Source organism: Cervus canadensis, chromosome 13, assembly GCF_019320065.1.
Source record: "Cervus canadensis isolate Bull #8, Minnesota chromosome 13, ASM1932006v1, whole genome shotgun sequence".
In the NCBI taxonomy this organism is placed as follows: Eukaryota; Metazoa; Chordata; class Mammalia; order Artiodactyla; family Cervidae; genus Cervus; species Cervus canadensis.
Window position 1 is genome coordinate 340,185 of NC_057398.1, and position 23,759 is coordinate 363,943.

Here is a 23,759-nt window from a genome sequence, read left to right on the forward strand (position 1 = left end):
CTGGACGCGAGGCCTGCACAGAATGGTCCTCAGCCCGTGGGTCCCCGATCGCCCGCAGTTAGGCCCAGCAGCCCATGGTGCCCCTCCTCCCGGGGTGGGGAGACGCTGGCTCTCCTGCTGCTCACAGTGCCTACCCTCCGCAGGCAAACCCGAGGGCAAGGCCGCCGACAAGGCCAAGCTGGCCGTGAAGAGCGCAGGCCTGCAGCGCTCCTCCTCAGACGCCGGCCGCGACCGCCTGGGCGATGCCAAGAAGCCTCCCTCGGGCATCGCACGCCCGTCCACATCAGGGTCCTTCGGCTACAAGAAGCCCCCTCCTGCCACGGGCACGGCCACCGTCGTGCAGACCGGGGGCTCGGCCACACTCGGCAAGGCCCAGAAGTCCTCAGGCATCCCCGTGAAGCCGGCAAACGGGCGCAAGACAAGCCTGGACGTGTCCAACAGCGTGGAGCCCGGGTTCCTGGCCCCGGGCGCCCGCTCCAACATCCAGTACCGCAGCCTGCCGCGGCCAGCCAAGTCCAGCTCCATGAGCGTGACCGGCGGGCGCGGTGGCCCCAGGCCCGTGAGCAGCAGCATCGACCCCAGCCTCCTCAGCAGCAAGCCGGCGGGCCTGGCACCCTCCAGGCTGAAGGAGCCCTCCAAGGTGGCTGGCGGGCGGGCCGCCCCGGCCCCAGTCAACCAGACGGATCGGGAGAAGGAGAAGGCCAAGGCCAAGGCCGAGGCGCTGGGCCCTGACGGCCTGTCCCTGAAGAGCGTCGGCTCACCTGAGAGCACGCCCCGGAGCCAGGCGGGCCACGCCCCGGCCCCCAAGCTGGCAGAGCTGCCCCCTACCCCGCTCAGGTACGTCCTGCGTATGTGTGCCCACCCCGCCCGCCACGGCCTGCGCCAACCCACCCGGTCAGGGGTCCTCCCCAGTCTCAGGGGCGCTCAGAGCCCCGGAGTACCGAAGAGGATGAGGACTTGGCCCAGGTCCCAGCTGCCCGCCGCCGCCGCCCTCTCCCTGGAGCCCACACGTCTGTCTTGCCCTCGCTTCCCCAGGGCCGCAGCCAAGAGCTTCGTCAAGCCGCCGTCCCTGGCCAACCTCGACAAAGTCAACTCCAACAGCCTGGACCTGCCGGCGTCCGGCGACGCCCCTGCACCCAAGGCCACAGACCTGCACGCTCCAGGCCCGGCCGCCGGGGGCCCCCTCACCTCCTGCTTCACCCCCAGCCCGGCCCCCATCCTCAACATCAATTCGGCCAGCTTCTCGCAGGGCCTGGAGCTCATGAGCGGCTTCGGCGTCCCCAAGGAGCCCCGCATGTACCCCAAGCTCTCAGGGCTGCACCGGAGCATGGAGTCCCTACAGATGCCCATGAGCCTACCCGGCACCTTCCCCAGCGGCGCCCCTGCCCCCGGCAGCCCCGCTCCCCCCACCGCCCCCGCCGCAGAGGATGCCGAGGAGCTGGCCTGGAGCGGAAGCCCCAGGGCCGGGCAGCTGGACAGGTAGGCGGCCGCGTCTGCTTCCCACTCCATGACCTTCAGCGTCTGTGTGATTAAGCGTGTCTGCTCCTTGCGCTGTGGATGAACAGGCTTTCGTTTCTGTGTTTTGATCCCGATTCTCACCTCCTGCGTGGGAAGCCAGTCCATAGATGCTGGCGGACTTCTCAGGACCTCCTGGTGGGTTTAACCTGCCAGCCGAAGCTGCTTCTTCCTGGCCCCAGATCACTCCTGTAATGTCACATGCTGCTTTCCGTCTCCCATCGTATCATCTTATGAGAACAGTTATTTGCATGTATTTACTTACGTTGGCCACGCTGTGCGGCAGGCAGGCCCTTTGTCCCCTGGTCAGGACCTGAACCTGAGCCCCCTGCACTAGGAGCAGAGAGAACCCCCGGACCGCCAGGGATGTCCCCCTAATGCGATCTCTGAAAAGCAAGTCAGAGGGAACTCCCTGCTGGTCCAGTGGTTACACTCCACGCTTTCACTGCCTAGGGCGTGGGTTCAATCCCTGGTCAAAAAAAAAAGCTAATCGGGGAAAAACATGGAGCATCTCAGAACTATTTCTCAGACCATGAGGGGTGCCAGGGCCGTCCTCCCCTTTGCTTGTGGAGCCGAGGGGCTCACAGCGATGCCTGGGTCCCCGTCGAGTCTCTGGTCCCGAACCCTGAACCCACGTGCTTCTCTTTCTTCCTCCGCAGTAATCAGCGGGATCGGAACACTCTCCCCAAGAAGGGGCTCAGGTAACGCTCGCGCGTGTTTTCTTTCCTGCCCATGGGGCTCCTGGCCTGAGTGAGCCGCTGTGCTTGCCCCGGCCGCGGCCGTACGTGCCGCCCCCCCGCCTCCTCCAGGGCCCACTCCCAGGCTCACCCCTGCCCGAGCGCCACCGGGAGCCGGGCGCTGCTCTGGTGACAGAGGGGGAGAGTCTCCACGCGGGATCGCATGCTGGCCCGCGCTGGCCCAGGCCTCGGGTCACTCTGCCCACAGCAGCAGGCCCTGCAGTCCGTGCCTGGAGCCCCCGGGCTGTGTCCCGAGCCTCGGGGACGGCGCCCTGGCGCCTCCTCTGTCGTCAGCCCTGCCTTGCGGAGCCCTGCAGCGACACCCCAGTCTGCCAGCCCCTCTTGCTGGGGGGTGGACGCTGCTCTCGCTGCCCCTGTGGGCAGCTCGGCCGCTCCTGCCACCCGTCCCCCAGCCCCGGTGGTGGACGCCCAGCCGCGCCCTCGCTTGCCGCCTGCAGGTACCAGCTGCCGTCCCAGGAGGAGGCCAAGGAGCGGCGACACTCCCACGCTGTCGCGGGGCTGCCTGAGTCAGACGACCAGTCGGAGCTGCCGTCGCCCCCTGCGCTGTCCATGTCCCTGAGCTCCAAGGGCCAGCTCACCAACATCGGTCAGTACCTGCGGGGACTGCCGCGGGGGCAGGGCTGGCGGGCCTTGGTTCCCGCTGTGCGGGCTGGGTCACGGAGCCTCCATTCACCCCCCACAGCCTGAGACCGAGGGCCGCGTGAGCCACGACCTGGGGCTGAGGGGCGGCCCCGGGGCACAGGGTGTACCTGTGCAGCATCAGATGGTCTGAGTGTTGCAAAGGCCATGAACGCGGCCCCGAGCAGAACCGGTGCTTCAATCCCGAAGGCGGCTACCCCCCGCGCCATGCCACCTTCAGCGCCAGGCTACTGGGGGACTCGGCGGGGTACCGGCCCGGTGCAGGGGGTCTGCCCCCACTAGGGCCGGGCTCACCCCAGGGGCAGGGCCAAGTGAGCCCGTGCTGGCCACACGCTTCTGGACTCTGAGAACGAGGGAAAGCTTGTAAGAGCGGGTTGGGGGAGGCTGGTTGGAGACGGGCAGGGCAGAGGCAGGGGTCGCGGCCCTGCCTCCTGGGAGCCGGGGGCCCTCGGGGACAGCGCCTGGCCCAGCCTGCGGCTTCCTCCTCCGCCAGGCTCTGCAGGAAGGCAGCTGGCCCAGCCCGAGGTCCTGGGACGCACCTGCAGGCGACCGGGCCTCTGAGCAGACTGGGATGGGGCTCTTGCCGGAGGAGGGAAGCAGGCTGAGGAGAGGTCAACTGGCCCCCGCAGGGCCCTTAACAGGAGGGCAGGGACCGCGTAGGAGAGCAAGGGGCCCGGCCAAGCTGTGATCACCTCACGGCTGAGGGGCCCCGAGGGAGCCGGGGTCTTCTTCCGCCCGGGTCTTCGTGGACCCCCCAGGGCGTGCAGGCCGAGAGGCAGGGCTGAGGGGGCAGGACTGCAGGCCAGTGAGGCTCCACAGCCCCCCGAAGTGCTTGGGGGCTCTGACCCCCAGGCCAGGCTGAGGCCGGGCGCCGCCGTGTCCCCGGGTCCACCCAGAGCGGCGTGCCCGCTGGGGGACCCCCTCACTGACTCGCCTCGTCACTCAGATCTGAGTCTTGCTCTGAACTCCCAGGCCGCCCCTTATGTGTTAGGGAAACACAGGGCCCCGTTCTCATCGGCACATCTGAGCGAGGTGAAGGCTTTGGAATAGCTGCCAGACCCCCAGCCTGACCTTTGGCAGCCTTGTCTCCAGGGCAGGAGGGCTTTCACACAGGCCGCGCTCTGAACCCTGGGTTCAGACGCAGGGCCCCCCCAGGCCTTGCTCCCCACACCCAGCCCAGCACACACACCCCTCCTCTCCCACCCCCCACCACCTCTGCCCCTGAAGCCCCTGGACCGAGGCTGATGCCCCTGCCTCCTCCCCACCTCCCTCCTCTCCCGCCCCCCACCACCTCTGCCCCTGGCACCCCGGGACCGAGGCTGATGCCCCTGCCTCTTCTCCCGCCCCCCCACCCCGCCCCGCTCTGTCCTTCCAGTGAGCCCCACCGCGGCCACCACGCCAAGAATCACCCGCTCCAACAGCATCCCCGCCCACGAGACGGCCTTCGAGCTGTACGGCGGCTCCCAAACGGGGAGCACCCTGTCCCTGGCCGAGAGACCCAAGGGGATGATCCGGTCAGGATCCTTCCGAGACCCTGCGGACGACGGTGAGACCTCACGCCCGCGCGGTGCACGCTCATCCCGGCTCCGCTGGTGCCCTCGCCCGCCCGCCTCCATGGCCACCACCGCCCCACACACTCTCTGACTCACGGAACATCCCCCCGGGCCATCTCCGCGCTTTCCTCCCATGCCTTGAAGGGTCTGGGGGCCCAGGGCCTTTGTGGGTGGGCAGGGCGGCAGCGTGGACAGCTTGGACAGTGCCCCTGGAGTACAGCGCCTCTGTCCCCTCTGCCCCCCACCCTCGTCAGAGGACAGGACCACCCCACACGGAGCTGGCAGGGATGCACGGGTGGTGCTCTAGCCCTTCAGAGCATCAGGCTTCTCCATCCTCTTTTCAGAGCACTCCAAAAACCAGCTTCGGGGTGGTGTGGTCAGGTCTGAACTTGGGCTTTCCGGGGGGAGAACTGAGGACCTCAGGACGCTTGTCCTGGGGCTTCTGCAGCTGCCTTGATCCGGTTCTCTCAGTAGGGCCATTGCGCTGAGCACAGAGTCACAATGCGTGTCTTGCACTTAGGGGTTTCTCATCCACAAGGTGCCCGCTGGGAAAAGGAGGCACAGGCAGGATTGTGTTTCCTTCTGAGCAGCTCTGGTGCAGTGACTCTGTGTCCCGCGGGGGCATGTCCTCTCCCGCCCCCACCCTCAGAGGGGCAGAGCAGCTCTGCCCGTGCCTGGAGTCCTTGGCGGGGCCGGACCGCCGGGCCCCGTGTTTGGTGCCAGAACCAGAGCCCGAGCTCCTGCCTCGGGCGCCTCCTGCCTCCACGAGCCCTCTGCTAACCCTTGGCGCTCTGCCTCTCTTGCAGTTCACGGCTCCGTGCTCTCCTTGGCCTCCAGCGCCTCATCCACGTACTCCTCAGTAAGCGCCCTGGACCCTCTTCGGCGGGGGGCCGGGTGGGAGCCCCTGGAGGTCAGGGCATCAGGCGGGCCCTTCTGGCCTCACTGCCAGTCCCTGAGCAACTCTGCAATGCGGAGGGTGCCCTGGTCTTGGGCTCTATGCCAGGGAGGGCGGGTGGGCAGCCCCGGCACCCGGGACCCTCGGGGTATGCAGAGACGGCAGCTCCGGCGGGGCCAGGCCTTCCTGCGGTTGGTGGAAACAAGGTCAGTCTTCAGGCCAGCTCCCTCTCGGCCCCCCGGGTGACGCAGCTCTAGCAGGAGACTAAACCCTGGCCTGGGGTCTGAGCCCGCAAGGGCCCCTGGCGCCCCACGTCCCGCTGCCGCGCGTCTGTGCCTTCCCTCCTCCGTGTAACCGCCTCCTCTCTCTCCCCCGCTTCTGGGCTCCTTCTCCAGGCTGAGGAGAGGATGCAGTCTGAGGTAGGGTCCCCAGCCTCTGCCTCTGCCTCCTAACACCCCGCACCCCTCCTCCCACACCTCCCACCCCTTCTGCCTCCGTGACTGTGCCTTTCCCTCCATAGCAAATCCGAAAGCTTCGCCGGGAACTGGAGTCGTCCCAGGAGAAAGTAGCCACCTTGACCTCTCAGCTCTCGGCCAACGTGAGTGCCTAGAGCCGGGCCCGGGGGGAAGCGGTCTGGGCCCCAGTTGGACAAGTCCATCCAAAGAGAAGGCCTCCCAGGGTGTCCCCTGGGCTTGGTTACAAGGGTGCAGAGGATGGGGGGCTGGCTTCTCCTCCCCCAAGTCTGCGTGTTTGTAAAGAGCCACTTCCCCCCCATCCTAATTCATGGGCATGGACAAGTGCCTGTGTGACGCCTACGAACTCGCTGGAGAAAGAAAGAAGGATTGTGTCAGTGGCTGTGTGTGCAGGAGGAAGCAGCCTTGCTCGGACAGTGGTGGTTACTCGTGGGTCAGAACTGACAGACGTCCCCGGGAGCCCTCTGTCCCCCTGGGGCGTGCCCTGTCTGTTCACACCCTGTCCTGCACCGCCCCGGGCTGGGCGCCAGAGCTCCAGCTTTAGGAGCCGGCCCCAGGCCCTGGCCACGGTGGCCTCAACTCTTCAGGACGTGAGCTTCGCTGGGGACCCGCCTTCTCATCCCTTCCCTCAGCCTGCCCGAGTCCGCCCGCTTAGAGCAAGTCTCTTGTGGCCTCGGTTTTTCCACCCCTCATGATGGGGAGAAACGAAGCCGCCCCGAGCAAGGCTGCGGCAGTGTCTCCCCAGTGGCCAAGCTGCAGAGAACATAAGAGCCATTTTCCCCCAAAGCTGTAAACAACAGCTGAGCCGGATCTATGGAGCCTTCCAAGTGTTTGCACAAAGTGACCGTGTCTGCAGTTTCCGCTGGTTTTTTCTCTCCCCTTCCTCCCCGGGGAGCCCAGCTGTCTGGCCTGGGTCTCCCGTGGAACCGAGACTCTGCGCCGCAAGTTCGGGCGTCCCCAGCACGTTCCGGCTGCCACGTCCTGCCCACACCCGGGTCCCTTCCTTCCCTTCCCCAGGCTCTCAGTGGTCAGGGTTTGCTCACCAGCTTGTGTGCAGCCCCTGGAAGGCCTTTCCTCGCAGCTGGGACACAGAATAGTGACAGAAACAAGACCCGTCTCTCTACTTGGCCCGCACCCCACGCCCGCCAAGGCCATCACATCCGCAGAGCCCGGGAGTCCCTGTCTGGGCTTGGAGAGCAGGAGCGCGTCTGACCCACTGACCCTGTGCCCCGTCAGTGCCGCACTCCCGGGGAGCCTGAGCCCAGACAGTGGCCGTGGAGGGCAACTCAGGGCAGGACGTGCCCCTGGCTGAGAGAGAGCTCCCTCTCCTGGGGATCAGAGGCAGCCTGGCCCCGAGGGTTGGAGCCCTGCCCTCAGTGGGAGCCGCGACACCAGCGCTCTAGAAGGTGCCCTGGGTCCTTAGGCCCTGTTCCTGGGCCTCCATAGCTACACACGCTGGGCGCAGTCTGGACACCCTCCCCTCCCACTCACCAGGCTTTCTCCCGGCCCCCAGCTGAACCCTGGCCAAGGGCATCTGGGCCGCCTAGTGGGCGGGGACAATGTGGAGGCGGGTGACGGCGCCCCCCAAGGAGAGGGAGCCCCAGACCGAAGAGGCTGGGATGGTCCCCAGGAGCCGGGGTCTGAAGACCTCTCACGAGGGGACCCGTGTCCACAGATGAGCAAGAGGGGCCCCGAGGCCAGGAAGGCAAGAGTCCAGCACGTGGAGGGAACTGCTCCCTGGATGGGAGAGGCCTCCAGACGTGTCGAGGGCAGGGGCGAACCGTAGGGTTGACTCCCAGGGAGGCAGACGACGGGCGACAGGAAGCAGGGGTCCCAGGCCCCAGAGCTCTGCAAGGGGCGTCCCCCCCACTCCCCTCCGGGTCACAGTTGGCTTAGATGCCCCCCAAGGCTGGCCCTCTCCTCCATGAGCCTGCCCTCTCTGGTCGCAGCCTCAGCCCCCACTTCCCCGCTCTCCTGCCCCCCAGCTGGCAGAGCTGGAACTCTGCCCTCCCCGCCTGACCTCCTCTTCTCTGCCTTGTGGGCCCCTCACCCCTCCCTGCCCCGCAGTCCTCGTGGGGACCCCTCGCGCCCGTGGAGCAGGCCCGACACCTAGCGGCCAGACTGCGGAATTGCCCCGCGGGCCCTTGAGCTGCCTCTGTCGGGGAAAGGCCGGGAGAACCGAGAGCAGAGGCCCCGGGGGCGCGGGGCTGGCGAGGAGTCCAGGCAGTTCTGGGGGGTGACGGGCTCCAGGCGAGGAGTGACACCGGATAAAGCCAGGGCCCCAGAGGTGACGCCTCCAGAGGCCCGCCCCACCCTGATGATGTCTGTACTCCCAGGCATGTCTTAAGGCCAGAGTAGGAAGCAAGGTTTAAGGGCTGCCACGAGGCTGGTTGGCAGTGGTCATCCCTGAGACCCCCAGAGTCAGCTCAGCCGGCCCCCCAAACCCCGGCACCTGAGGCGTCCCGTGCCCGTTTGTTTCAGGCCAACCTGGTGGCGGCTTTCGAGCAGAGCCTGGTGAGCATGACCTGCCGCCTGCGGCACCTAGCCGAGACCGCCGAGGAGAAGGTGAGGCCAGCCCCGCCCCTCCGGTCGCCCCGGGCCCCGCCCCTCCGGTCGCCCCGGGCCCCGCCCCCGGCCGCCCCGGGCCCCGCCCCTCCGGCAGCCCCCAGGCCCGCCTGACGCCACTCCCGTTTCTCCCTAGGACACTGAGCTGTTGGACTTGCGGGAAACCATAGACTTTCTGAAGAAGAAGAACTCTGAGGCGCAGGCTGTCATTCAAGGGGCCCTCAGTGCCTCAGAGGCCACACCCAAAGGTAGGCCCTTTGGCCAGTGGCAGGGCTGGGCTAGAAGGAAACTTACCGCAGGACTTCTCTGTGCCCGATATGTGCCAGGCAGCTTCTAGAAGGCGAGGGTCCTCTGACGGTCAGCGAGGAGTGGCAGGGGCATGATCCCACCACCCAAGGGACTGAGGGAGACCAGGGATCCTGTCCTTGGGCCTCAAATGACTGTCATAGACAGTTGCTAAAATAGCACTTTAATTTTCAAACTCAAGATACCCCTGCTGTGCAGCCCAGCAGTCACTTTCCTTGGAATTCCCCCAAAGGAGCAGAAATATCATGTCCCACAAAAACCTAAACGTGGGTGTTTACGGCAGCTTTATTCACAGTCGCCAAAACTCAGAAGCAACCCAGCTGTCCTGCATGGACAAATGTGTGAGTAAACGGCACTGTAGCCAGACAATGAACTGTCCCTCAGCACTGTAGAGAAATGAGCGATCTAGCCGCACGACGACAGTGACAGAGCCCATCAGGAAAGACCGTGTGTTCTATGATGTCAACTGTAGGACATTGTGGAAAAGACGAGACTCGGGACAGTGAAAGGATGGTGGCTGTCGGGTGGGGCAGAGAGTGGAGGTGGCCAGGCTGGGGGACAGGACCTGTAGGGCCGTGACAGCACTCTGGAGGACATGGTGATGGGGGTACAAGTCCTTATCCGCCTGTCTAAACCCCCGGGATGTGGCACTGAGTGAACCCCAGTGTAGGCCATGGGCCCTGGGGGCTGCTGGCTTGTCACGGCGGCTGCGTTGACTGCAGCAGATGTAGCATCCGGTGAGGGTGCCGATCGGGGGGCCCTGCTTTAGGGGCAGGGGGTGGGTGAGGCACCTCAGTACCTTCTCAGTCTTGCTGGAAACCTAAAGCTGCTCTGAAGAGCTAGCACGCTCCACTTTGACAACGGGTGTGCTTGCACAGATATGTGTGTGACCCTGTTTGATCCTCACTTCAGTTCTCTGAGGGGAAAGAAGCTACCCTTCAAGTGAGACAGAGATTACATGGATCTCAGGGCTCAAGGGAGAAGTCAGCCTTGGTTTTAAGTGTTTCTGTGAGTTTGAAACATTTCAGAAAAGCGAGTGAGAAGGAAAGAGAATGTATTCAACCGTCAGCAAGAGGAGCACCGCCTCTTGCTGGTGTAGGATGCGTCCACTTCTCCCATCGCTTCTCCTGTCTTCTCTGCCCAACTTGGTCACAGACACAGCCAGCCTTTAGGAGCATCTGCAGGACACCAGGCCCCGCTCTGATCGCTGTGCTTACATTAGCTCATCTAGTCCAGACAGCAGCCCTACAAAATGTACTCTGTAGTTCAGAGTAAGGCCAGAGAAGACAGAGAAGGCTTGCTCAAACACGGCTCCTCAGTGACAGGTCCGGGACACTGAGCTATTTCTAGTTTCCTGGGTAACCTGACTCTTCGGATACACTTGTGTGGGATGGATGAGTGCATCCTGGCCTTTGCTTTCATATGGTCCTCCTTGTTGACCCAGGTCCAGCTTGGTCAGGATTTCTAGGAGCCTTCAAAGAACTAATGCTTAAAGCAATGATGCCTAATTTGTTTGGTTTGTAGATAGGTAATACATGCACATGGCACAAAATTTTAAAGGCACAAAAGATTTCCTAACTTTTTAAAATTCTCATTGATAGGCTCACAACTAATTGGATCTCCAAGTATCATGACAGACAGTTATTTTGCTGCCTTTCATTTTATTTTGTAATTCACTAATTGCAAATTAAATTGATCACAAAAGCAGTCTGTGTTCTGGAGGAAGATGCAAACTACAGGTTGGCAGACCATCGTTCCTTGGCCAAATCTGGCTCACCACCTGCTTTTAAATTAAGTTTTACTGGCACACAGCCATGCTCACTAAGGTACATATCATCTGTGGTGGTTCTAATGCCACATGGCACTGCTGAGCAGTTGTAAGAGAGCTCAAATGACCACAAAGCCTGAAATATTTACTCTCTGGCCTTTACAGTGAAGGCCCACCAGCCCGCAGTGCACACAGGGCCTCCCGCCCATGTGTCCCCGGTTTCCTGTGAATCTGTAATGATTTCAAAATAAGGTTTTAAAAACCCAATCTTCGGACTTCCGTGGTGGTTCAGTGGGTAAGAATCCACCTGCCAATGCAGGGGACATGGGTTCCATCCCAGGCCCGGGAAGATCCCACATGCCTCAGGGCAACTAAGCCATTGCCCTGCAACAAAAGCAGCCATCGCAGTGAGAAGTCTCTGCTACTAGAGAGTAGCCCCGCCCACCATAGCTGGAGAGAGCCCACCCCGCCGCCAAAACAACGGAATGAACCTATGAAAATGTCTGATCATCTGGTGCCTCTGCTTAGACTCCGCTGCCCCTTACCTGTGGCACAAGGCACCATCCTGTGAGGGGCACCCGGGACTCGCCCCACCCAGCCTGGCCCCGCTCCCTCGCTGCACCCGCCCCCAAAGCCCAGCGCTCTCTGCACAGCCAGCCTGCCTGGACTTTTCCACATCCCACCTGAAGAGCTTCTGTTCTGTCAGCACTCAAAGGCCGCCTCCTTTATTAACCCTTTCCTTCCCTGAAGTAGGAAAGGAGGTCATTTTGGTGCCGTTAGAGAACTTTTCCAAGAGCTGAAGAGATATTATTCTGCCCGTCAGATTAAAAGGGAAATTAAAGGTCGTTTGGGTTAAATGCAAGGCCCTTGGCCTTGGGCCGCCGCCCCCCCCCCCCCCCCCCCCCCCCCCAGTATTTCTGAAGCGAGTCCTGAGGGCGGCAGCCAGTGCATGTGGGATGGCAGAGGCCTGGGCTGCCCCTGGTCCCTGCTGCTCAAGCCGAGGTCACTGGTTTCTGCGCTGGTCTTTCTCCTGCTAGACTGCAGCTTCTTGAGAACAGGGATCATTTCCTACTTGTTTATTTGTTTATGTTGAAATATGATTGGCACCCAGCAAAGGCTTGTGGTGAGGATGCTCCCCACAAATGAAGGATGTGGATGAGGAGGTGGGCGCCTCCTCCCCTTCCTGCTGCAGCACGCCCTGCCTCCAGCCTCGCAGCGTCGCCTTAAAGCCCCCGTGTCTGTGTACGCCCCTGTGCTTGGCCCCCAGAGCTCCGGATCAAGAGGCAGAACTCCTCCGACAGCATCTCGAGCCTCAACAGCATCACCAGCCACTCCAGCATCAGCAGCGGCAAGGAGGCCGACGCCAAGAAGAAGAAGAAGAAGAGCTGGGTGGGTGAAGGTGTGGGGGGCGCTGTGTGGGCCGGGGGGCCACCCCACCGCAACACAAGAGCCGACCTCCCTGAGCTCACCATGCTAGAGTCCCGTCTGACGGGAGCCCCGGGTGGTGTCCGCCCAGAGCAGGGTCTGCCGCCTGCCAGCCGCCCCCTCCAGCCCTGCACACATCTGGTGGGCAGCAGCAGGAGGAGGTCCTCAGAGGGACCAGCCTACCTGTGCCCACCCCTCCCATCCTGTGGAGAGATGCTATGGACAGAGCCACTCGCTGAGATGCTCCTGGAGAGGTACTCGTGGAACTTGCCAGATCACTCCCAAAGGAACTGTTGTGCCGCCTGACCGGTCCAGAGAGAGAGGTTCTAGCTGTTCGTGTCTCCCAGATAACCCTAAGCGGACTGGGGTGCCCCTTCCGACATCGCCATGCCCCCCGCTGCCCGTATGGAGGAGGGGAGCCGCAGGGGCACACCCACCCGCTGGCCCCCACCCAGTGAGCCTGCACACAGAGCGTGGTGTAGTCTGTCCGGGCCCGCTGTGTGAAATGAGTGATTAAGTGTTGCTTCTTTTTTTTTTTTTTTCCTTCAAAATGCTGACTTAAAATCCCTATTTTTTTCCAGGTCTACGAGGTAAGACACTCATTTCTCCCCCCCCTTCCTCTTTGCCTCTGCCATACCCTCCCCTTTTCCAGAGCAACCCCTTCCCCCTAAACAGAGACAACCACTCATGAAACTAACCATGACCACCTCCGCCAAGCCCCTAACCCTCCCTGCATGTCAATCCACGGCCGCCCCTGGAGGACAGAGGAGCAGTCTGGCTGGGGCAGTGGAAGGACTCTGCCCCCTCCCGACTCCCCTGGTGCCAAAGTCCACCTGCTACAAAAGCAGCCAAACAGCTCCTCCTGCTGGGACAGTGAGCCCTGGTCCCTCGCTCTGTCAAACCCTAGACGCCCCAGACAGAAGGCTCTAAGGGGGTGAGCGTTACCTTGACCACAATTGACAGAGGCCAGGTCAGTTTGGGGTGTGACCTGAAGATTTAGCTCTGGAATGAGATGAACCAGAGAGAGGTGAGGGGTGGGACCTCAGATCACCCCCAAGCCTGAAGCCCTCTGAGCAGCCGTGGGGTTGACAAAGGGATTTCGGGGATTAGGGTATAAACGTCTAAAATAAGCAGCAAACCCTGACAAACCAGGCACATAAGGTCCACTCAAACCCTATGCCAACATTGGCAGGGTGTCGTGAGGACAGGAAACATGGAGTCTGTGATCTCAAAGAGCCTGCAAAATTGCCAGGGAGACAGAAATAGTCTTTATAAGACTTATGACAATCCATTGATGTCAGAATGCTTGTCATTTCAGTGAGTGAGGCTCTGGGAGTTCATAGATGGCTTGTCCCAGGAGGCAGGCAAAGTGTCACAGGGGGGCAAAAGCCCACTGGAGGTGGAATCGAGGTGGGATCTTGGTGGACAGAGAGCGGTGCTTCCTGCAGACCCCGGTCAGAAGGGGGAGGTCCAGAGAGAGGTTCTGTCCCCTAGAGCCTGTCTGAGGGCCATGGGGAGGAAAGAGCTGAATGCAGGGTGATTACTGAAACTTGAGTCATAGCTTGGCATTGCCCCAAGTTTCACACCAGCCCCTCAATACACTCAGATCTGAGATCTGAGGAGTGCTGCCTTCTACACACTCGGCCTCACTGGAGACGTCCTGAGATGTCCCTCAGGACAGAGTCCGGGTTTGTTTTGCTCCATCGTTTGACCCCAGCATCCCTTACCACATCACACTGCACAGTCCCTCTGCCCAGCAGTTCTGGGTTGGAAACATAGACCCACACAGAGCACTGTTCCCACTTAGGATCTCTATGACCTTAGAAGGGGGGGGGCCCTGCAGATGTGGGTCACAGGACCTGTTCCTGCATCCACATGCACACTTGTGCACACACATACAATTCACACATGCACACACACTCATGGTCTCCTGAGATGCAGGGGTTAGAGACAAAAAATCGGGAAGCTCGTGTTCTAGTCCCAGGTCTCTGTCGCTGCAGAGAACTTTGCTTCTGACACTGTGCCCTGACTACCCAGAGAGGACACAGCTCTGCACACACACTCCCTCCCTCACACCCCCACCGAGCCAGATGGGTTTTCCTTATGTCCTACCTGGTAGAGACCCTGACACACCCCTGCTGCGCCAGCTACCACCCACAGCTTTCCCAAGCCCCAAGAGAAACACCTGGAAAGAGTGTCCTCAGATTTGCACTCTGCTCTCTTGCTGTTCCAGCGATCTGGTTTGCTTTGACCCTCCTTACTCTCTGTCTCCGGCTGCAGCTCCATCTCCGTGTCCCTGCGTGTGTGTGCATGCTGAATGGATGCATGTGATGGGCGTGGGACAGATCCCTGGTTTGCCTCCCGCATCCCTAACACCCAGCTCATCAGCACCCAAGACCGAGCCAGTTCCTCCTGCATACTTGGAGGAAATGCTGGGAAGTATCCCTTATTCTGGCACACTTGAGTGGACATAGTCGAAAGCACCTGTATCCTGCAATGTGCTGAGCGCGTAAAAGGAGCTTGGTTCACTCCCATCTTTTGATTCACGGAATCATGTCCGTGTCTGCTGGGTAGGCTCTGATCTGATAAGTCCAGCTCAGAGGTGGGTCCTGAGGCCCAAATGAGCCAGGCTGCAGGCTGAGCAATTGCTGGTCTGCTGGAAAAATGAGGATGGGGTCACCAGGAGGTACACCCTGTGCCCCAGGGGTCCCCTCCGTCCCTTCACAGCGGGGTGCCCCCAAGGGGAAGAGAAAACCCAGAACGTTCCCACAGTGCAGCAGCAAGTCCTACTATCACTCAACCTGAGTTCCTAGGCAAGTCTCCCACCCCCATTCCACAAAGCCAGAGAAGCCTTCATGAGGGCGTGCTCACTGCTGCACACCCCTTCCTCTGGCCTGTGTCTCAGAAACCCCCTCCCGCCTCCCCATCTCCAGGTCCTTGCCTCACAGCTCTCTCCCGAATCTGTTTTGTTTTAGCTCCGAAGTTCCTTCAACAAAGCCTTCAGTATAAAGAAGGGGCCCAAGTCAGCCTCCTCCTATTCTGACATCGAGGAGATCGCCACGCCCGACTCCTCTGCCCCCTCGTCCCCCAAACTGCAGCACGCATCCACCGAGACTGCCTCACCCTCCATCAAGTCCTCCACCTCGTCTTCTACAGGCACCGACGCCCCCGAGTATGTGTTCCCAGGACGCCCCCCACTGTAGCCTCCTCCGCAAGCCATGGGACCAGTGACGGCCACCCGTGGGCTCAGGGTCTAACGTCCGGTGCTCCCCGCCTCCTTCCAGGGGCCCCGCTCCCCCGGCTCCCCATGTTCGGCTGTTCCATGGCAGCGAGGAGGAGGAGCCAGAGAAGAAGGAGGTGTCCGAGCTGCGCTCAGAGCTGTGGGAGAAGGAGATGAAGCTCACAGACATCCGCCTGGAAGCCCTCAACTCGGCCCACCAGCTGGACCAGCTGCGGGAGACCATGCACAACATGCAGGTCAGTCCTGGGCAGGGCGGGGCTGAGGGACGGGGCGCGGGGATTGGCTGCGGAATGGGGTGGGACTGCAAAGGGGCGGGGCCGCAGGACCAGGCGGGGCTGTGGGACTGGACGGAACGTGGGGATTGGCTGCGGGTTGAGGCGGAGCTACGAGGAGGGGCGGGGCTGCGGGGCTGGAGGGAACGGGGCGGGGGGGAGGGGCTACAGGATGGGACAGGACGTGGGTCTTGGCTGCTAGAGGGATGCAGCGCCGGTCGGGTCTCCAGGACCCGGCAGCCAAGGCTCCAGACCCGCCTGTTCTTGCCACAGTTGGAGGTAGACCTGTTGAAAGCAGAGAACGACCGGCTGAAGGTGGCCCCGGGCCCCTCGGCGGGCTCCGCTCCTGGGCAGATCCCAGGGTCGTCGGCTCTACCCTCCCCTCGTCGGTCTTTGGGCCTGGCACTCACCCATCCCTTCAGCCCAAGCCTCGCAGACACAGGTACCTGATGGGGCGAAGGCCCTGGGCTGGTGAAAAGAAGGAAAGGGTTCACCCCTAAATCACTCTGGTGCGGCTTCCTGGGTACCAGTGCTGCTGCAAGCCGACGCCAGAGTCCTGAGACACCGAGGATCGCGGTGGTCCTAAAACCCTAATCACTGTTTGGGCTTGGGCTCCTGGTACTTCTTTGGGGGTAGATAAAGACTTTATGGAAAGGGGAGTGGCAGGAAGGTGTAGGGTAGTCTGGTGTGCCCCCCCAAACCAGCATTCCTGTTCCCCACCTCCAGACCTGTCCCCCATGGATGGCATAAGCACCTGTGGTCCAAAGGAGGAGGTGACTCTCCGAGTGGTGGTGAGGATGCCCCCCCAGCACATCATCAAAGGGGTAAGGAACATGGCGGGGGGCGTGACGCTGTCGTTCCCGCCCGAGAAGCCTTGGCTCTGAGAACCCCTGAGCCCAGTGAGCTCAGCTCCTGAGCCATCCACCTTGGCCTCATAGGACCTGAAGCAGCAAGAGTTCTTCCTGGGGTGTAGCAAGGTCAGTGGGAAGGTTGACTGGAAGCTGCTGGACGACGCTGTTTTCCAGGTGTTCAAGGTAAGAGGTGCAGGAGCTCAGGGACTACTGGCCCTCTGAGAACACGGGGACCCGGGCCTTGGAGGCTCCGTGCAGAAGCCCCCAGGAGACAGACGGCTCCTCCCCTTCCTCCTGGATCTTGGTGCCCTGTAGCGCTGCTCTTCTTGTGGTCTTGATCTCCTCCGCGTCCCTCTCAAGCACCTCCTTTCTCCCACTCCTGTCCCGTCAGGACTACATCTCTAAAATGGACCCAGCCTCCACGCTGGGACTGAGCACCGAGTCCATCCACGGCTACAGTATCAGCCACGTGAAACGGCTCCTGGACGCAGAGCCCCCAGAGTTGCCCCCCTGCCGCCGAGGGGTTAACAACATAGCAGTCTCCCTCAAAGGTCAGTACCGGATCCTGGGTGCAAGGCTGTGGGATGGGGGAACCATCAGGTGGTCCATCGTGTATTCCTGGAGCAGGAACTGGCTGAGGGGCTGCAGGGTGGAGGTCACCAGGAGACACAAGATAGGCTCACCTGGTCTGGACTCGTCCCAGGGAACGTGTTGTTCACAGGACGTTTCTGCCCCACTTGGGCTTCCCCTCCACCCACCCCCATAGTACACGGCCTTCCCTGCGTGTCCAGAGCCAGCCCAGGGGGTCCCATGGGGCCCGGCAGCGCCGGCTGACGCAGGCGGGCGTGCTGCAGGTCTCAGGGAGAAGTGTGTGGACAGCCTGGTGTTCGAGACCCTCATCCCCAAGCCCATGATGCAGCACTACATTGGCCTCCTGCTCAAGCACCGGCGCCTCGTCCTCTCGGGCCCCAGTGGCACCGGCAAGACCTACCTGACCAACCGCCTGGCCGAGTACCTGGTGGAGCGCTCTGGCCGCGAGGTCACGGAGGGCATCGTCAGCACCTTCAACATGCACCAGCAGTCCTGCAAGGTGGCCCTGCTCGCTCCGCCCACCCCGCATGGGCCTCCCTGCTCCACCATGCTCCCCTCCCCCCGCGGCAGCCCTACTCCAGGCTCCTCCCTCCCCCAGGGCTTCCGCCCCCGCAGTAACCACGGGCCACGCTCTGTCCCTCTCACATCCCACCGGCCCTCTGCCTGCCTTGTCAGTCTCTCCTTCTCCTTCCCTGCCTCCCCTCAGCCTCTCTTCTAGGACGTGTCTCTGACCGTGGGCTGGCTCCTCTTAGGGGTGCCCACAGAACTGTCACGTGCTGTGCTGTCCCTGCCAGCTCCCCCTCCGCGGTCCCCGCATGCTGTGCCCCACAGGGAGGCGTGTCCACTGCGGTGGTTCCCGGTGCAGGTTCTGTGCACGTTGAGTTAAGACAAGTGTGTTCCCCAACCTTTAGGGATTTAGGAGCCGCTGCTGATCAGGCTGGGGTGGTGGGCTTCTGCAGTCACAGATCCAAGCGCATCACACAGGAACCAAGGCCCCTCCCAGGGGATCCAGAACCAGCCCAGCTCCTCTGAAACCCTCCTCTGCAAGGCCGGTCCAGGGGCTTCGCTGCTCCTGAGTGCTGACCTCCCCCTTCTTTCATTTCAGGACCTGCAGTTGTATCTCTCCAACCTGGCCAACCAGATAGACCGGGAAACAGGAATTGGGGATGTCCCCCTGGTGATCCTATTGGATGACCTCAGTGAGGCAGGCTCCATCAGCGAGCTGGTCAATGGGGCCCTGACCTGCAAGTATCACAAATGGTGAGCTGGAGTCAGGACCAGACTCACCACAGTGGGCAGAGGGGAGCCCGGGCTGGTCCAGCCCAAGCTGTCAGCTTTCCACGGGGTAGGGGGTGGCACACGGCAGAAATCGAGTGTTCAGACAGGTCTAAGCCAGTCTTTTTCCTCTGTCTTCCCACAGTCCCTATATTATTGGTACCACTAATCAACCGGTAAAAATGACACCCAATCACGGCTTGCACCTGAGCTTCAGGTAAGATCTGTGGCCCTGGATGGACCTCCAGATGCCCCCCAAGTCTGTAAACCAGTTCAGTCCGGGATCTGGCCAGAGGGACAGCAGAAGCAAAGAAAAGTAGCAGCGCCCTGTGGGCTGGGAGAGGAGGTGTGTGCCGTGTCGGTGCAGGGGGAGAAGGGCCCTTGACGCAGGAAGAGGAGCAGCCTCTGCCCATACACCCCTCATCCAGGCCAGTGGGGGCGGATGGTTTCCTGAGGGGGTCACTGATCTGAGCGCCAGCTCTGCCTCGGCCCTGAGTTCAGCAGACATGCAGGTGTCAGTGGGAGGCAGGCAGCTCGGGTGGGGTGGGAGCGAAGTCGACACGCCCCCATGCAGTCCCCCTCCAACCGTCTGTATCCCTGGCCACAGGATGCTAACCTTCTCCAACAACGTGGAGCCCGCCAACGGCTTCCTGGTTCGCTACCTGAGGAGGAAGCTGGTGGAGTCGGACAGCGACGTCAACGCCAACAGGGAGGAGCTGCTGCGGGTGCTGGACTGGGTGCCCAAGCTCTGGTACCACCTGCACACCTTCCTGGAGAAGCACAGCACCTCCGACTTCCTCATCGGTGCGGCCCGCGCCTCGCCTGGGCGGGGCTGGGGGGGGCCCTCTCCCTCCCGTGGCCAGCGTGTGGGGCACTCACTGACCCCATGCCTGCAGCCTTCGAACTGCAGGACCCTGGGTAAGCGCCCAGTGTGGTCCCCCTGCCTGCGTCAGCTGTCGGAGCGCTGACCTCACCCGCGCTCCCCGGAAGCGCTGAGAGGACGCAGGGGAGGTGTTAGGGGAGCTTAAAGCTGCCTCTGGCTCCCCCACCTCCCGTCTACCTGGAGAAGCATCATTTCTGAGGCTGCAGCAGGCTGTCAGCTCCCACTGTCTTGACCACGATCTCAGTTAAGCCCAGCCCTGTGCTTCTCTCACCCTTTGGTTCCAAGGCCCCCTGCCTGGTATTAGGGAGTCAGTGGGGCAGACGGCCAGGGAGAGTGAGGTTCTCGGCCATCTTCACGGCCCTCTTCTCTTGCCAGGTCCCTGCTTCTTTCTGTCCTGCCCCATCGGCATTGAGGATTTCCGGACCTGGTTCATTGATCTGTGGAACAATTCCATCATCCCCTATCTACAGGAAGGGGCCAAGGACGGCATCAAGGTGAGCCCGCCCTGGACTCTGCTCAACCGAGGCCAGGTTGGCCCACGTCACAGAGTGGAGATAGCGTCAGACACGCGGCCACTGAGATTTTTAGGGTCTCCTCCTAACAGGCCCAGCAAGGCACTACACAGACCATGCTGCCTTCCTGCTTATGGCCAGCGTCCAGCAAACGACTAAACGACCAGTGACCTGGGGCTGTGTGTCCAGTCCTAGGCCTCTGACTCTCCTCCAAACTCAAACTACTCCCTAGGGATTTGGGCAGGTTAAACAACTGAGTTAAGAATTAAGTAAAATCCTATTATAACTTTAGCTCATTACTAATTATTAATAAAAATGTTATTCTGGTCAGGTTACTTAACCTTTTTAAACTCCTCATATGTAAGAAAGGAGATAGTATAAATTTGCTCTGTTTTGAAGGCAAATGAAATGTGTGAAAACATTTGTAAAAGTTAGAATAAGAACTTTGTACAAAAGGCAGCTGTCACTTTTAAAAGCCTCCTCAGTTTCCTCACCTGTAAATTAGGGCATGCTCACCACTGGCCCGCTGGCCGGTGATGTGGTGACTGGACCAGTGGTCATGTTTTATCCGTAAGAGTCATGTGTCGGCATGACACATGCCATCTGATGATGTGGGAGATTTCCAGAGGTGCAGTGTGTCATTATTTTAATTTTGATTATTAACAGTTTTCTAATTTAAACCATTTTTACACAGATATCTCCTTTCAGCAAAGCCCAAATTTCTTTCAAAAGGTATTATTACTGAACTGAAATTTCTTACTTGGAAAGTAAAATTGCAGGGTCATATGATTTGTGGGGTTCTTGTCAACTTTTAATACAGTTTGCCAAATCATTCTCCAAGATGGTCTTGGGACTCCCCATCAGCCCCGTGGTTAAGCCTCCGCCTTTCAGCACCGGGGGCGCAGGTTCAGTCTCTGGGTGGGGGGCTAAGGCCCCACATGCTGTGTGCTATGGCCAAAACTTAAAAAACAAGATGGCTTCCACCAGTCTATGCCAACTTATTTTATTTCCCATTTTGGGAAACTCAAAATCCTACAGAATCCAAACCTCATGGCTTTACGTTTGAGGAAGTACGTACACTTCAGGGCGCTTCCCAGGTGGTGCGGTGGTAAAGAACCCGCCTGCCAGTGCAGGAGACCTAAGAGACAAGGGTTCGATCCCTGGGTCGGGAAGATCCGCTAGAGGAGGGCATGGCAACCCAGTCCAGTATCCTTGCCTAGAGAATCCCATGGAGAGGAGCTGGCGGGCTGCAGTCGTGGGGGTCGAGAAGAGTTGGACATGACGGGCTGAGCGCACATGCACACACACGTCAGGAGCTTCTCATCTGCGGGCGCTCCACCAGTGATCACACCGCTCCTTCTCTCCAGGTTCACGGGCAGAAAGCCGCTTGGGAGGACCCTGTGGAGTGGGTCCGGGACACTCTTCCCTGGCCCTCAGCCCAACAAGACCAGTCAAAGCTGTACCACCTGCCGCCCCCCACTGTGGGCCCTCACAGCATTGCCTCGCCCCCTGAGGACAGGACAGTCAAGGACAGCACCCCCAGCTCCCTGGACTCAGACCCACTGGTGAGTAGAGGCCGCTGTAAGGCGGAAGTCAGGGTGAACTGAAGCCTTGTCCACACCCTGCTGGGCCCAGAGGCTAGGGTGAATATGAGGCCAGCGGCGGCAGCTCTGAACATCAGAACCCCGGACTGAGCTAAGCAGCATCACCCACCAGCAACGTGTGTGTCCGGCAGAGGCCGGGTGGGAACAGCCGGGGACCTGCAGGTGCTGGTCCTGCTCCCTGGGGTCATCCTGGGGACAGCCATGGTGCAGTGACTCCAGGAGCTCTTAGGAAGTGGCCTGAGGGGCTTCCCTTCCGCCTTCCCAAGGCAGCGGGCCGGGTTCAGTCCCTGGTCAGGGAACCAGGTCCCACATATTGAAGCTAAGAGTTTGCGTGCAGCCACTAAGACCCGGAGCAGCCAAATAAATAAATATTTTAAAAGAAAGAAAGAAAACAGGCTGAGACAAGTGACAAACTACAAAAACATATACAGTGCTTGTAACGAAGAGAATTGACACCCAAAACATATGACCCAACCCTGAAACTTCCACACAGAACGTGGACCAAGGATATGAGCAGGCTTTGACTAGGGGATAAAAACGGAAGAGGACCCTTCCCCTCTCTAATCACGGAGGGGATGCCTATGACAGGGAGGTAACAGGTTCATATTAGCAGAGTCACACGTGTGGGAGGCTCGGCCCTTCCTTCTGCTGGAGGGGGTGTTGGTCATCAAGCCATCTTGCAGGACGGTATGGATGGTAGCAGATGGTATGGACACATGCACAAACCCAAGATCTTGCACTTTTATACTGCCAGTAGGAGATCCTTCTACTTTAACCATAATACATTTTATTTAAATTTGGACCTTGTAGAAAACAGGTGTTCTCTGTATAAAAAGGCTTTTAAGTCAGCACAGTGTTAATTGTGTAAACAGAAGGCTGGAACAACGATGCTTCCTTAGCTGAATGAGGGGGTTAGAGTTGTGACCTGTTGAGGAAGCTGAGGGGACCAGGGCAGGAGGTGAAGACACGCATCCAGGCCAGGCCTGGCGGGGGCGATAGGGCCGGGCTGGAGTGATGGGGCGGGGGCGGGGTGATGGGACGGGCCTGGGGAGAAGCAGGTCCTAGTGGCACTGAGTTCAGCCCTTAGCCCCTGGGCCGCAGCCTCTTGGAGAAGAGCTGTTAGGTAGCCTTGGGGACCCCACATCCTCCAGGGAGTGGCCAGCAGGTCACAGTGTGCGCTGCCCCCAGCCCACCCCTCACTCCCCAGGACGGGGTTCACACAGGGTGGAAGTAGCCATCGCAGCCTGTTCCCGAACCGGTCCTGCACTATCTGGGCTTTCAACCACTTGCAAACCCCATCTTCTCCGTGTGAAGTCCCCACTTTCCTTAACTGTCTCTCTGCCCCTCTTTAGATGGCCATGCTGCTGAAACTGCAGGAAGCTGCCAATTACATCGAGTCTCCAGACAGAGAGAGCATCCTGGACCCCAGCCTCCAGGCCACGCTCTGAGGGCCCAGCGGCCAGTCACAGGACAGCGGGGCGGGGACAGTGCTGTGCTGTCCCCTCTTTCCCGCTTCCTCCCAGCGCGGGCTCTCCAGCCCCAGGACAGGAGGGGCCGTGGAGGAAGGGGCAGGTTCCTGGTGCTGCACCTTGGAGAACTCCCTGTGGGACTGGCGGGTGGACTCGCGTCCCCAGATCCATCTCCTAGTCTCCTCCAGTGACTTTGGGGAGAAGATGATCCTGGCTCTTTTTCCTTGATTTCTTGTCTCAATTACAAACTCCTGGGCCTTCTGGGGAGGGGTTTAGAAGACATCAAACAAGCCTGCGGTAGTTCCTAACTGATTCTCACGAACGGCTCAGAGACACAGCCTCACCGGGGGAAGTCTGGGAGGAGGGGGCTCCTGGACCCTCCCTCGGACTCTGCCCAGTTCCATCCACTGCCAACAGCTCTCCCTGCCCCCAAGATCCGGCTTCAGCCCAGGAAAAAAAAAAAAAAAGCATGTGGTTTACAAACATTAAATCAATCTGTAAAAGGTTTAAAAAAAAAAAGGAAAAAAGGAAGCTGGAGGAAGGAAGTCCAGTTGTGAGGTGTGCTGCCCGCCCCCCTTCTGGACACACAGGGGATACCAGCGAGACAGCCGCCCACCTGAGACACGGCCAGACCACGAGGATGCCACTGCAGCCTTCAGAGAAACGCCGCCAGCTCTGCTCACAGCGCCTAAGTTAACACACGAGTCAATAAACCCGGCTTTTTTTTTAATTTTTGTTTTGTTTCCATTTTCCCCTCCCATTTGCCTATTTATTCTCTTCCTCTTTCTCGGCTTGTCTTCCCGTATCCTCACAAGTCCGTGAATGCTCAAGCTGCTTTTCCTGGGGCTGGTCTGGCTCTTCCAAGTTGCCCTGTGGAGAGTCCAATGCCAGGCGACTGGCACCCTCAAGACGCCTGCCACGCAGCCGTGTCTGGCACCTTTGGGGCTCTCGTAGGACCTGAAGTGCCAGCTCAACAGTGGGACAGGAGGGACCTCAAGTCCCACACGTCCTGCCTGGAGCATGGCGGCCAGTCTCTGGAGGAGAACGTGGGCCCATTCTGACAGAAAACCTCAGCTGAGCTTCCCCATGGACTGGAGGGAAACCGGAAACTGGAAATCTCCCTCTGTCTGTGGCCTGTGGAGCCCCTCACCACACTGTTCTGAT

The 23,759-nt window shown here is 60.5% G+C and overlaps 1 protein-coding gene across 13 annotated transcripts in view; it reads left to right on the forward strand.

The window, feature by feature from the left end:
- The window catches only part of NAV1 (neuron navigator 1), a 189,995-nt gene extending 166,670 nt beyond the window's left edge, over positions 1–23,325 (forward strand). For 5 of the 13 annotated variants that reach the window (XM_043485217.1, XM_043485223.1, XM_043485230.1 and 2 more), the window contains 25 exons: positions 144–837; positions 1,036–1,479; positions 2,175–2,216; positions 2,711–2,859; positions 4,288–4,458; positions 5,272–5,324; positions 5,756–5,779; positions 5,881–5,958; positions 8,315–8,398; positions 8,535–8,646; positions 11,740–11,861; positions 12,479–12,487; positions 14,873–15,069; positions 15,182–15,374; positions 15,684–15,852; positions 16,137–16,234; positions 16,349–16,444; positions 16,653–16,812; positions 17,116–17,351; positions 17,958–18,112; positions 18,273–18,344; positions 18,735–18,931; positions 19,386–19,504; positions 20,890–21,087; positions 22,479–23,325. In XM_043485217.1, the coding sequence (XP_043341152.1) occupies positions 144–837; positions 1,036–1,479; positions 2,175–2,216; positions 2,711–2,859; positions 4,288–4,458; positions 5,272–5,324; positions 5,756–5,779; positions 5,881–5,958; positions 8,315–8,398; positions 8,535–8,646; positions 11,740–11,861; positions 12,479–12,487; positions 14,873–15,069; positions 15,182–15,374; positions 15,684–15,852; positions 16,137–16,234; positions 16,349–16,444; positions 16,653–16,812; positions 17,116–17,351; positions 17,958–18,112; positions 18,273–18,344; positions 18,735–18,931; positions 19,386–19,504; positions 20,890–21,087; positions 22,479–22,574 (3,968 nt within the window). In that variant the 3' untranslated portion in view covers positions 22,575–23,325. The remainder of the gene's footprint in view (positions 1–143; positions 838–1,035; positions 1,480–2,174; positions 2,217–2,710; positions 2,860–4,287; positions 4,459–5,271; positions 5,325–5,755; positions 5,780–5,880; positions 5,959–8,314; positions 8,399–8,534; positions 8,647–11,739; positions 11,862–12,478; positions 12,488–14,872; positions 15,070–15,181; positions 15,375–15,683; positions 15,853–16,136; positions 16,235–16,348; positions 16,445–16,652; positions 16,813–17,115; positions 17,352–17,957; positions 18,113–18,272; positions 18,345–18,734; positions 18,932–19,385; positions 19,505–20,889; positions 21,088–22,478) is intronic. The other 8 variants (XM_043485224.1, XM_043485227.1, XM_043485226.1 and 5 more) reach the window with 6 other exon arrangements.
- Positions 23,326–23,759: the final 434 nt, after the last annotated feature.